The sequence below is a fragment of the Leuciscus leuciscus genome, assembly GCF_965113295.1.
Source record: "Leuciscus leuciscus genome assembly, chromosome: 10".
Taxonomy (NCBI): domain Eukaryota; kingdom Metazoa; phylum Chordata; class Actinopteri; order Cypriniformes; family Leuciscidae; genus Leuciscus; species Leuciscus leuciscus.
In genome coordinates this window covers 36,647,350-36,660,026 of record NC_138734.1, presented here as the reverse complement: position 1 = coordinate 36,660,026, position 12,677 = coordinate 36,647,350, and the positions used below count along the sequence as shown (strand labels likewise).

General features: G+C 37.1%; 1 protein-coding gene across 2 annotated transcripts in view; it reads right to left on the bottom strand.

The window, feature by feature from the left end:
* Positions 1–12,677, bottom strand: part of necab2 (N-terminal EF-hand calcium binding protein 2) — a 93,106-nt gene that overhangs the window by 46,614 nt on the left and 33,815 nt on the right. For both annotated transcript variants that reach the window (XM_082182573.1, XM_082182572.1), the window contains exons 3-5: positions 5,841–5,949; positions 1,043–1,068; positions 637–734 (exon numbers count right to left, since the gene is read on the bottom strand). In XM_082182573.1, coding sequence (XP_082038699.1) covers positions 637–734; positions 1,043–1,068; positions 5,841–5,949 — 233 coding nt within the window. The remainder of the gene's footprint in view (positions 1–636; positions 735–1,042; positions 1,069–5,840; positions 5,950–12,677) is intronic.

Here is a 12,677-nt window from a genome sequence, read left to right as displayed (position 1 = left end):
ACTCATCCAGGTATTTAAGACCTCTAACCTGCAGTATTAACAAGAACCTTAGTAACATCAATTACATTCTCCAGCGTGCCGGTGGGAAGTGTAAAATACAAGGAGGAGGGAGGAATACGCTCAAAGATTGATACAAGACGAGCTGGAGGAAAAAAAACAGAGACTGGGTTTTAATCGCTTCTATAAATCAGATTACACACTCGGTTAGAAACGGAAAGGAAAAGAGAGGCACATATTTGTGATGGCCACAGCTCAGTAATCTTCAGCCCTGTCTAACTGAGCACCAGCTTGCTAATGAGAAGAAAACCACAAACAGAATATGCAAGCCAAGCTTTGAAACGAGAGGTTATATTTAGACGAGTAGGAGAGACTGCATTAACATGCTCACACTCCTCTCTCGAAATCTATTCCTCATCTGAGGAGGGATTTACAGTAGTATTCTTATTGGAGATGGTTTTCTCTTTATAGACCCCCAAAGACACATCTGATACAAGCTATGATTTAGGAGCTAAACCAGCAATTCTTTAATACAAATTTGCTTGTTTTCAAAAATCTGAATGTATGTTATTGGACCATGTATTGACAAAAACGTAGAAGCAGAGACACACTTGAGTCAGTTTTTGGCACATTACTAACCTTCTTGGTGAAGTCCATGGCTTTGAGAATCGCCAGGTTGAGTGTCTCTAGGGAGGCCAGCACACCTTCATAATCTCCCATGTGGTTGGCAAAGTAGTCTGATGAACAGAGAGAGATGAGGCAGAACTGAATTATGAAATGTTTTCTCCATGGGAGAACGAAAATATGGAAGCAAAAAAAATGTAAAAAATTGGCCAAGATATTACAAAAGAGAAATTCTGCACAATCCATTGACTTATGTTGTAACTGACACTAGGTTGAATGACTAGAGTAATATTGTTTGGTCCATATATTGTTAATCAGTAAATATACTACACAACTGTATTCAAATAAAAATGCTTGTTTGCAAAGCATATTCAATTCGTTGTCACTAACACAAACTGACAGTTTATTTTCTGATACTCACCACATAGTTCCTTGGTGTCGACATTACTAACACATCACAGGAAATGGGTAGCGTACAGAAAGACAGAACAGAAGAGGGAGGAAAGGAAAGGGATAAGAAACAGGGGGGAAAATCCAGCATAAATCACACATTATATTATGTCCTACAACAGTGGACAAAAAGAAACTCACTAAACTATCTATCTATTTACATGGATCGTCAATACAATACAAAAAACTCAAGCATATGTTATTTTTGAAACAAGATCCTCAGCAGACCTTAAAGTTTACAGCTTCAACATAATGAATTATGAACTGATAAATTGACAGATGCATATAATGTGTTCTGTTTGATTTTACTTTTGATGTTTTAAGTATTTTGTGTATAACTCAAGTGTTATACAAAATATAATACAAAAGTTAGTTATGTATTTTGTTCTATTGCCAGTAGTTAGCATCTATCAAGTTCTAAATTAAAAAAAATTATTAAATAAAAACAATCAAATGAGGTAAAGTATCTAACATTTCTAAGTATTTAATTGACTGAATTTTTTTATTCATATAAAAATTACTCTGCTGTGATATACAATGCTACAAAAAATACTCATACTGGCAAAAGAAAAGGAGAAAAATATTAGATTGAGAGAAACAAGCTACAGAAAACCATTCGTTTACTGATTCCTGTTGCCATTTCGGGGATTCATCCCATCTCTTAGGATGCTCTTGCACTTTTCATCGCTCAATTCTTTATACTTTCCCTCACTTGTTAAAATGGAGATGGCATCGGTATAGGGATGCATAAAATCGATATACAGTATATGACATTTACAAGTGTAGGGTGGGCACTGAGAGTGAACATGGCAAACAATCTTCTCTCCTTTCACTGGTACTGAGCTCTCGAACGCCTTGCCTGTCAAACAGGCTACATTCACACTGTCAGTTTTTGGGATTGACAATCGCATTTACTGGTGTGAGTCTCAAAATGTCCTGATCACATAGCAACTTACAGTAGCGTCTTGAATACTGTCTGTATGACCGTGCAACGGGAGTCAAGCCCGTATTCTCTTACCAGTAATCATAGCGACGGTGACCAAAGTAATATAAAAAATGGTGACATCCATAAAACTGAAAAGTCTTATCACTTTTAACATGACAAGAGTCCAATCAAGCCACCAGTTAATCAGTCAAATCTTCATTAAATAACAGCATTTTAGTCGCACCGCTCGTGTGTAGAACACAAATCTGATGGGAGCAGCTCCGGTGGAGAGGTGGACAGTGATTGGATCTAGAACCTTTAGATGACACACAGCTAAGTTACAGAAACCACACACAAAAACCTGCAACACACGGTAGACACGCATTTGTTCATCGAAGAGCTGCTCTCCCACAAATAACCGTACTGTGTGTGAACACAACTGTATTAAGACTCAAATACAGGACTGACAACTGTATCCTGCTGCTGTGTGATCATAAGAGTACCTCCAAATCAGCAGAGGACAGAAGAGATGAGAAGACTCTGCTTTGTATAATACTATGTGAACATTATGAGTCTTATTATCTGTTAGTGGCCTGTCTACTTCAAACCCATTAGCACTGTGCTAGATAAGCTAAATAGTGATCATCTTCATTAGTGTTATTATTTTCTGTCCAGTATGTTGATGGATGGATGGAGTCAACATGAAATTGAGCCTATTTCCTTTATTAATGCATGTTCTAGGTCTCAGTGTGAATGATTCAGCTGTGCATGTTATTAAAAATAATAAAATGTCTTTGTAATATTTAATCAAAATATAATAAATGGTTCTTCCCCTCAAATGACTTTCCTGATGCCACTTAGGCTGCCAGGGCTACTAAATCATGTTAACCAATAGCTTTTAAAGCACTGTTTTAGCAAACTTGCATTCAGTCCGGCTCTGTTCTGTTATGTAATGCCCACTTTTCACAATCCAAATGATTCTCAATCAATAGAATTCTTGATGTAAATGTGTGAAATTAAAGAAGTAAAATGATTTGCAAACAGATGTTGGCATTGACTTTTTTGACCAATGAGATTTCATAATGGGAGGAGCTAACCATGACTCAACACAAATAACAAAATGCCCTGTAGTTAGTCATGGTCTCATCTAGTTAGTACAAACATTTCCACAGTTGTTCATGGTTAGAGCACTGTAAAAAATGATGAATATCTGCTTGATATTCAGATAAATGGAGGACAAAAGATGCAAAAGGATGCATGTTTCATTTCAAATCTACAACATGAGTGTAAATGAGAAACAAGCACAAAAAGGCGACACTCTCAATTGTCTTTCTTCCATTTGAGCTTCATCCACCTCAGTCTCTCTCAGTACCCCCCACCCCAGTGTCTTTCCCAACCCTCCCCCATCTCATCATCTAGCCCTCTTGTCTCCGAGTCCATCCCCTTCTCTGCACCAGTCCTTATGGGCTCTGGTGGTTCATTATTTAGAGAGAAGGCTGTGTTGGACCTGAGAGCAGCGAACGCATCCTAGCAGCTGCAGACTTCTCCTCATTTTTTTACATAATTCATTCTGAAATGTGATTAAAGACAACACACACACACACTGAAGCTGCTCTGCCTCCAGAGACCAGCTCACACACCTATACACACAAACACTGAGAAATAGGGTGTGTGAGACGGAGAGAACAGAAAGAGAGAGAAATGGCAGCAGATCGCTATAGATGAGACAGATGTACTCACAATGACAGAAAGACACTTTCCAAACACAAAACTTTGAGAGAGACAGAGATAGAGAGAGAGACAGTAAAGCAATTTATAAGCTGTTCTGAAAGGGCTAAGGGTTTTCCCTTTTTCTTGCTGTCCATTAACCATCATTATGTCCATCAAAATGAAATCTGCCTCATTTTTTCTGCCTGGTTCCTGAGAAACCATTAACTATAATAAGAGGTTAAATTTGGAAACAAGATTTGACGATCATGGTTCATAGAAGATATCTACCCTACAACTTCCAAAGGTTTCTCCAAATACAGATAATTTTGTCCCAGCGAGTGAATTTTATTACATGGAACCAGACTTTTAATCTTAAAATGTTAAAAATCCATTATAAAATTATTACCATTAAAATGGTTTTGCTAGCCATAATTTTCAGACAAGCTGTATTTTTGCTAAATGTGTGAAAATATGAATTTATTGATTACTTTAAAGGAATAGTTCACTCAAAAATGAAAATTATCCCATTATTTACTCACCTTCAAGCCATCCTAGGTTGTTATTTAATACAATCAGAGTTGTGTTAAATAATATCCTGGCTCTTCCAAGCTTTGTAATGGCATTGAATAGTTTCTGAAGCTCCAAAAAGCACATCCATTCATCATAAAAATAATCCATCCAGTGGCTTAATAAATGCCTTCTGAAGCAAAGCGATTGGTTTTTATAAGAAAAATACCCATATTTAAAACTTTATAAACTATAATCACTGGCTTTCGGCAACGGCCGTACGCGCGTTCACGAGAAAGTTACGTGGTTTTCGCGAGAGGCATTTATTCTCATCTAAGGTTACGCTACGCCTACATCATACGTCGGGTCAGAGGTCACCCTTCCGCTACCCTCGACCCTCGATAATTAAAATTTTTGGGTGAGCTATTGCTTTAAGATACATTAAAAGCTGGTTATTGAAATTAGCCTCAGCAAGACAAAGGAGAGAAAAACAGACTAGTTCAATAAACTACTGAAAGTGTGAAGGTTAGAATTTATTTTCTGAGTCCACAGGGCCAAAACTGATGAAACAATTACAGTGTTTTGCAAGGCAGCTTGGATGAGGTAATGCTTGTGCTTTAGGTGAATGTCACCTCATCTTTGCACCGTCACTGACTAGATTCTCATGTAGACAAATGGATAATACTTAAAGGGATAGTTCACTTTGAAATTAATTTTTGGTATGTTTTAGCTTACCTCAAGGGCATCCAAGATGTAGGTGTCTTTTTTTCCGCAGTACTTTTTAGTCCAAATTAAAACAATTCCCCGTTGTCCAAATTAAACAATTCCCCATCGTAAGTACACATTGATGGCCTAAGACACGAAACGAGCGGTTTGTGTGAGAAAACGAACAGTATTTATATCGTTTTTACCACTTATACACAGCCATGTCCGAGTGATCTGATCTGACGTGTTCGCAGACTGGTGCATAGATATATACACTAGATGTCGCCTTAAAGACATTCGTTCCAATGAACTGCCGTAGACAAGGCGACATCTAGTGTGTATATTCCTATGCACCAGTCTACGTACACGTCAGATCAGATCACTCGGACATGGCTGTGTATAAGACGTAAAAACGATATAAATACTGTTCGTTTTCTCACACAAACCGCTCGTTTCGTGTCTTAGGCCATCAATGTGTACTTACGATGGGGAATTGTTTAATTTGGACGGCGGGGAATTGTTTTAATTTGGACTCTGTGCATGCTCTTTGAGACAGTGACCATCGACCTGCATTATATGACTGACAGACAAGAACGGTTTGACCTAAAAATATCAAAATTGAAACTACTGCGGAAAAAAAGACACCTACATCTTGGATGCCCTTGAGGTAAGCTAAAACATACCAAAAATTTATTTCAAAGTGAACTATCCCTTTAATGTTGTGAACTATTAAGACCAAATAACAACTTGAATGGGATGTGCACACACAAAATGAAATGAATTGATGAACAAAGATTCATAAATTTTTTGTCATTCTGGATTATTCCCTGACAAGGTAACCAATGTTGTGTTGTTTCCTATTCTTATTGACTGAGATCTGTTCACTGAATGTGTTTTGAGAGTCGTGTGTCTCTGTAATCACCTGGTGTTATCAGAGTCAATGGTGTGAAACAGTTTTTCCAACTCCTCTTCATTCAGAGTCCCATCAGAGAAGAAAGCCTGGAACTCATCAAGGGAGAGCTTTCCATCATCTGCAGGAGGAAGAGAAGAGATTTTAGCTGCACGCCTCATTCATTTTTAAAACACCAGACAGAACTGTATATCAGCACCATGGGTATTTTTGTAACTACATCTTAACAGGTAGAACACACTGTGTTAGTCAAAGCATCACAAGTACAATCTTTTTTTAATGTCTAAAATCAAAATACACCTATATATGAGTTCCATACACTCATATGTCTCTCATTCAACATGTGAACAAAACATTCTTATTAATAGTATATGCAAAGAAAATGCTCTCACACAAAATTGATGGATTTAAGTGTGTATGCACAAACATTTTTTCTTAACCCTCGTTATAATGTTAATAATGTTCTTAATGAGGAAATGAGAGCCCACAGTTAGTAATTAACATGATACATGTCCAAACCATCTCCACCTAAGAGTTTTTTGCACAATTTCTTTACAGCTATTTGTCACTCTTTGCAGATGCTTATGCTCTCTATAGACGCACATCAAGATGAGAAAGCCTAGTGTGCCATTCTTTATGCAGAACTTGATACATAATTGTAAGTAATTATAAGCAATTTTTACTACTCTGAACTTACTGTATTTGGTTAATCAATTTCTAATACATACTGTACATACATATACACTACATGGACAAAAGTATTGCGACTCCTGACCATTACACCAACAGGGACTGTAACGACATTGCATTCTAAAAAACAAACTGCTAAACTGTTCCCACAAATCTGGAAACAAAGCATTGTCCAAAATGTCTTGGTATGCTGAAGCATTAAGATTTCCCTTCACTGGAAGTAAATGCTAGCTCAGCCCCTAAAAAACAGTGGCATACCCATTATCCCTCCTCCACCAAACTTTACGGTTTGGCACAAGGAGGTAAAGTTCTCCTGGCATCCAACAAACCGAGAAGTGTGATGTCTCGGCCAAGGAAACCCATTCCATTAAGCTCCCGCCGCACAGTTTTCGTGCTGATTTCAATACCAGTGGAAGTCTGAAACTCTTCAGCTATAGAATAAGCAGAGTGTTGGTGACCATTACACACTTGGTGACCCTGCTCTGTGACTTTATGTGGTCTTCTGCTTCGTGGCTAATTTCTGCTGTTCCTAAACACTTCCACTTTCAAATAATACCACTTACAGTTGAGCGAGGAATATCTAGCAGGGATGAGATTTCACAAACTGACTAATTGCAAAAGTGGCATGTCATGTCTATCTACCATGCTTACATTCACTGAGTTCTTCAGAACGACAAATTTTGCATGGCTAGGTGCTTGATTTTATACATCTGTGTCAATGCGTCTGATTGAAACACCTGAATACAGTAATTAAAAGGTGTATCCCAATACTTTTGTCCATATCGTGTATATACACACACTACCGTTCAAAAGTTTGGGGTTGGTAAGATTTAATGTTTTTGAAAGAAATCTCTTACGCTTACCATATCATTTATTGATCAAAAATACAGTAAAAACAGTAATATTGTGAAATATTATTGCAATTTAAAATAACTTTTCTATTTGAATATATCATTTTCAGCACCATTACTCTAGCCTTCAGTGTCACATGATCCTTCAGAAATCATTCTGATATGCTGATTTGCTGCTTAAGAAACAATTCTTCTTCTTATCAATGTTGATAACAGTTGTGGTGCTTAATATTTTTGTGGAAACCATGATAAATTTTTTTGTTTTTCTGATCAATTCATCGTTCAAAAGAACAATTTAATTGAAATCGAAATTTTTACAGCCACTTTTGATCAATTTAATGTGTCCCTTATTAATTTCTTATGTTATAAATTCTAACTGACTTAAATATATAAAGATCGTCATGGTACTGTATAGATGTGTATGATTTTTTTTTAAAGCATCACCATAAAGAGAGACAGAAGGCTACTAGAAGAATATATTGTATTGACTTCCTCTGTGGGGAAGGGTCGAGAAAAGGTTGGTGAGAAAAGGGGGGGAGGGGTGTTACAAATAGGAGTCTCAAATGCAGTCAATGCTGGGTGAAATTAAATATTCATCACCCTGGATTTGTCCTTGAAGAAAGAACTGCACTTATTGGACAAACTGAAGCCGAAATACAATATGAAAGTAGGTGCAGCCAATTACTGTTTCCAAAGAAACTATTAGATTGTAGTTTAAAAATCCAAAAGCTTTTACTGGAAATAGGAACCAGTCCTGGTTTGTCAATGCAGAACAACCATAACACACAGCAATGCACATGACCTTTTACCATTCTGCACTTTACTGTCTCTTTACCTTCATGTTTTTTTCTTTCTCTACCTCCATAATGTTCTCATTCTTTCTTTCACCATCACATGCCTCGCTCACAGTTAGAAAATGAAGGCGGAAGGGAAGCAAAATCAAAAGCAGATCTTTCTGTGAACCATAGCTCTTCCATGGAGTGTGTCTCTGTCTTTCCCCCATCTTTATGCAAGGCTGAGGAGCACGGGGAACCCAGCCCATAATTAGGCAGTGACCCACTTTTCTTATCTTTTCCTCTGGAAAGAATTGCAAGCCCAGGAAACAGACATACTTCCCCAGTTTCTACGTTCACCATTGTGCTCTGATGACAGCTGATGTGTAACAGTAACATTATGCCTGTAAAAGATTTTAATGAGTCGATAAACCTCTCTGCACTGGGTTGGGTTGACAAAGTAATCCTATACAACTAGCATTTATTGTCAATGATCATTGTTTGCATGATGCTAGTTAGAAAGAAAGATTTTTATTTTCTTGCAGAGCCATTTAAGAGAGTGAACAGTCCTGCTGTGCAATTACCTCAGAATTGCTGCCCTCACCTAAACTGCAGGTGGGCTACTGTAATGCTGCTTGATGGACAGAAATGGTTTATCTTTCCAGATAATGTGAATGGCCTTTAAGTGGGATTTAAAAGTGCAAAGTCTCATTTGACACAGTAAGAGTGTCATGACAACGGCAGCTTTTCATTTACACAGAACCAAAGCTTAAAACCTAAGCTTATTTGAAACTTTAACAATACTCTTTTACTGCCTTGCAAGTACTAGAAATTAATACTGTACTACCATTAAAAAGTTTGGGGAGAGTAAGAAGTCTCTTATGCTCACCAAGCCTGCAATTATTGCAATAAAAAAAAAAAAAGAGTAATATTGTGAAATATTATTACATTTTGAAACTGTTTTCTATTTTAGCAGTCTTCAGGAAAAAAAGAATGTGACCCTGGACCACAAAAGCTTGATTCACATGGGTACATTTTTTGAAATTGAGATTTATACATCATCTGAAAGCTGAACAAATACGCTTTCCATTGATGTATGGTTTGTTAGGATAGGACAATATTTGGCAGAGATGCAACTATTGAAAATCTGGAATCTGAGGGTGCAAAAAAATCGGAACATTGAGAAAATCGCCTTTAAAGTTGTCCTTTTATGTTCGCGATTGTGCTGCATTCACTCACAAAAATAAATGTTTTATATATTTACGGTAGGAAATTTACAAAATATCTTCATGGAACATGATCTTTACTTAATATCTTAATGATTTTTGGCAGAAAAGAAAAATTGATAATTTGACCCATACAATGTATTGTTAGCTATTGCCACAAATATACCCGTGCTACTTGTGACTGGTTTTGTGATCCAGGATCACATGCTGATTTGGTGCTCAAGAAACATTCCTTATTATCAATGTTTTATTTAAAAGTGCACTATGCAGAGTTTAGTATAGTAACATTACTTTAAAGGGTTATTTCACCCATCATTTACTCACCCTCATGTTGTTCCAAACCCGTAAGACTTTCATTCATCCTCGGAATACCAATGAAGTCCTTTTTTATTAAATCTGAGAGCTTTCTGTCCCTCCATTGACAACTACACAACTGACACTTTCACGCTTCAAAAATTTCATAAAGAGATCATAAAACTAATCCATTTGAATTGAGCAATTTATTCCAACTTTTCAGAAGAGACACGATTACTTTAAAAGATGAACAAATTTTACTTAGGCTTTTATTCACATATAAACATTGATCAGCGAACATAAACATTGATCAGCGAACATAAACAGAAGCTCAACCGTACACGCTTAACGTGCGAGAACAGACCTCATTGGTTCTTGCGGAAGCTCAAACATGCTGCGTAACACGAGAATGAACTTCACTGGCTCTCACACGTCAAGAAATCATGCTTGAGCCTCAGTTTAGCATAACTGATGTGTGAGTTGATGAATGTTTATGTGAACAAAATCCTAAATTAAATCGGACTAATTTGGACCAAACTAGTACATTTAGACTAAACCGCTAAATTAATAAGGATTAGTTTTACGATCTCTTTATGAACTTTTTGAAGCATTAAAGTGTCAGTTGATTAGCTGTCAATGGAGGGAAACAAATCTCTCAGATTTAATCAATAAGATCTTCATTTGTGTTCCGAAGATGAACGAAAGTCTTAAGGGTTTGGAACAACATGAGTGTAAGTAATTAATGACATAATTTTCATTTTTGAGTGAACTATCCCTTTAAAAATAAAGTCCATTTTCTTATTTTCTGCTTGAGTTGCTGTGCTCGTGAGCTGGGCTGCAGCCTTTGGTCAGTGTGTGTGTCGCTCCAGCGGATTACGGTTCTCAGCGCATGTGAGAGGAGACTTTATTGCCTGTGTTCTGTCTTGAGTCAAAAACGTTTGCTTGTGTTGCTATTGCTTTATTGACTGCTATCTGTAACTCGACAGATTACTAGGCACTGTTATGTTTTAATGATAACACATAATTATTTATTATTTTGGTTGGTGTTCCACCCACGAGGATGGGCCAAGTCTGAATGTTGTGTTTGCAAACAGTAAAAGAAAAATTCTGCATAGTGTCCCTTTATTTAAAAAAATATAGACAAGCTAGTCAACCTCAAGATTCAACTAGTCATTTGATGGACAACTATTGACCACTGTGACATATCTCTTTTAGAGTACATCGTTGCCTCTAGCTGCCTCTGACTGAGTGTAGACGGATGGATTATACTTCATGTAATGGCAAGGCATAATGTTCTCTTCTCTCTCTTCATCTTTTCTCTGTCACCATTATATTCTCCAGAGATATGGGGACTTTGGCACGTAAACCAGTCCAGTTGCAGTGAGAATGTAGATGGGAAAGGCATTGGGCTACAGCAATGCTGCTTGATGGACAGAAATGGTTTATCTTTATAGACAACATAAATTGTCTTTTAAGAGTGGAAATTTAATTTGGTGACGAGGAAATCAAACAGACAATGTTCCTCTGTCTTGAGAGCTGGGTAAGGGGTTTGGGGAGGTGGAAATGGACCAAGAGGTGAAGTTTTAGTTTATGTGTGTGGGAAGGCAAGAGCCTACAGGGACTGGACACTGTCACAGATCTCGCTACTTCCTATGAAACGGAGGCAATTAGCACTTTTCACAACCAATGGCCCCGGCACCTCTTAGCACCTCCTTACAAACACGTCTCTTCCCATCTCTCATCTCCCAGCGCATTTCGGGGAGAACTGGGGTACATGTTGCCATGGTAACCAAAAGAACAGGAGCAGACCTTCTGAGGGATCTGAGATGTCTTAATCGTACATGCGCTTGCCCTTATTTATTTTTCTCTCTTTTATTCTGTTTTTCTTTCCCTAGCCTTTCTTCTCCTATGTTCTGCTCTCGTTCCACACCAGTGGCATGTGGGTGACTTCTGTAATCAGGAGGCTCTGCGTTTGTTTGTCTTTAACCCAATGTAAATTCATCTTCCAATTACATATGAGGTTTACACAGTTTCTGTTTTAAAGTAGGAATGCATTAATATTACAATTATGGCAATACAATAAAAGGTAAATATGTCACCACCTATTATCGATTAAAATTGTATACTATTTCATTCTATTTTGACAAAAAATGTTTAACATTTTAAAAGCTACAAGTGAATTTAGGCAACAGCATTAAAATGGTTGTTCATTATTAACCTACATTTAGCAGTGTTATTAAATGTTACGTGTTTTAAAGATTAACTTTAAGTGAGTGTTAGATGACAGTAAAGGACTTCTAAATGCAAACAGAGATTGGAAATGAGCATGAACAATTAAATATCAAATATTGGCCAGCATATCGACTGTTACCTAACAGAATCAGACATATTGTGCATCCTTACATTAAAGGCATGTAAAACCATTTAGCTTCAACAAGAAATCAATAATAGCCTACTATTTAAATATTTTATATTCAAGTCTCATTATGTTTATGCTTTAAATTTTTTTTTTTTCATTGATTGATATTAATTGATATTAACAACAAGCTTCTGAAATGTAGTTTTAAGGCTCTTCTGAAAAAAATCTTTATCTGTTGGTGTCACTACTGGAAAGTTACTTAGAAAATTGTTAACAATTTGTGCTTAAATTTAGCAAACTCTGAGAAAATACGCCTGATCCACACACATTTCAGTTCACCTTGTAGAAGAAAAGTATTACTTTTCATTGCCCAGTGCTCATTTTGTCATTGCGATTCTGCTCATGGTTATAAACAACCTCCGGCTGGAAAAAAAACCCCTCCTTTCTGCATCAGAAAAATCACAGAGTATATACTGCGACCCTTTTTCTCATAGCGTAATGATGCTGGAAATTATTGGGGTGCAGGAGCAGAAGTCTAAAGTAAGACCGTATAAACCTGCACTGGCCAGTCCGCCCGCTCCATTGCCAAAACAGTAATAAACTCAAAAGCTAAACTAAAATGAAAGTCACACACTCCCTCTGGCCTGTCCAAAAGA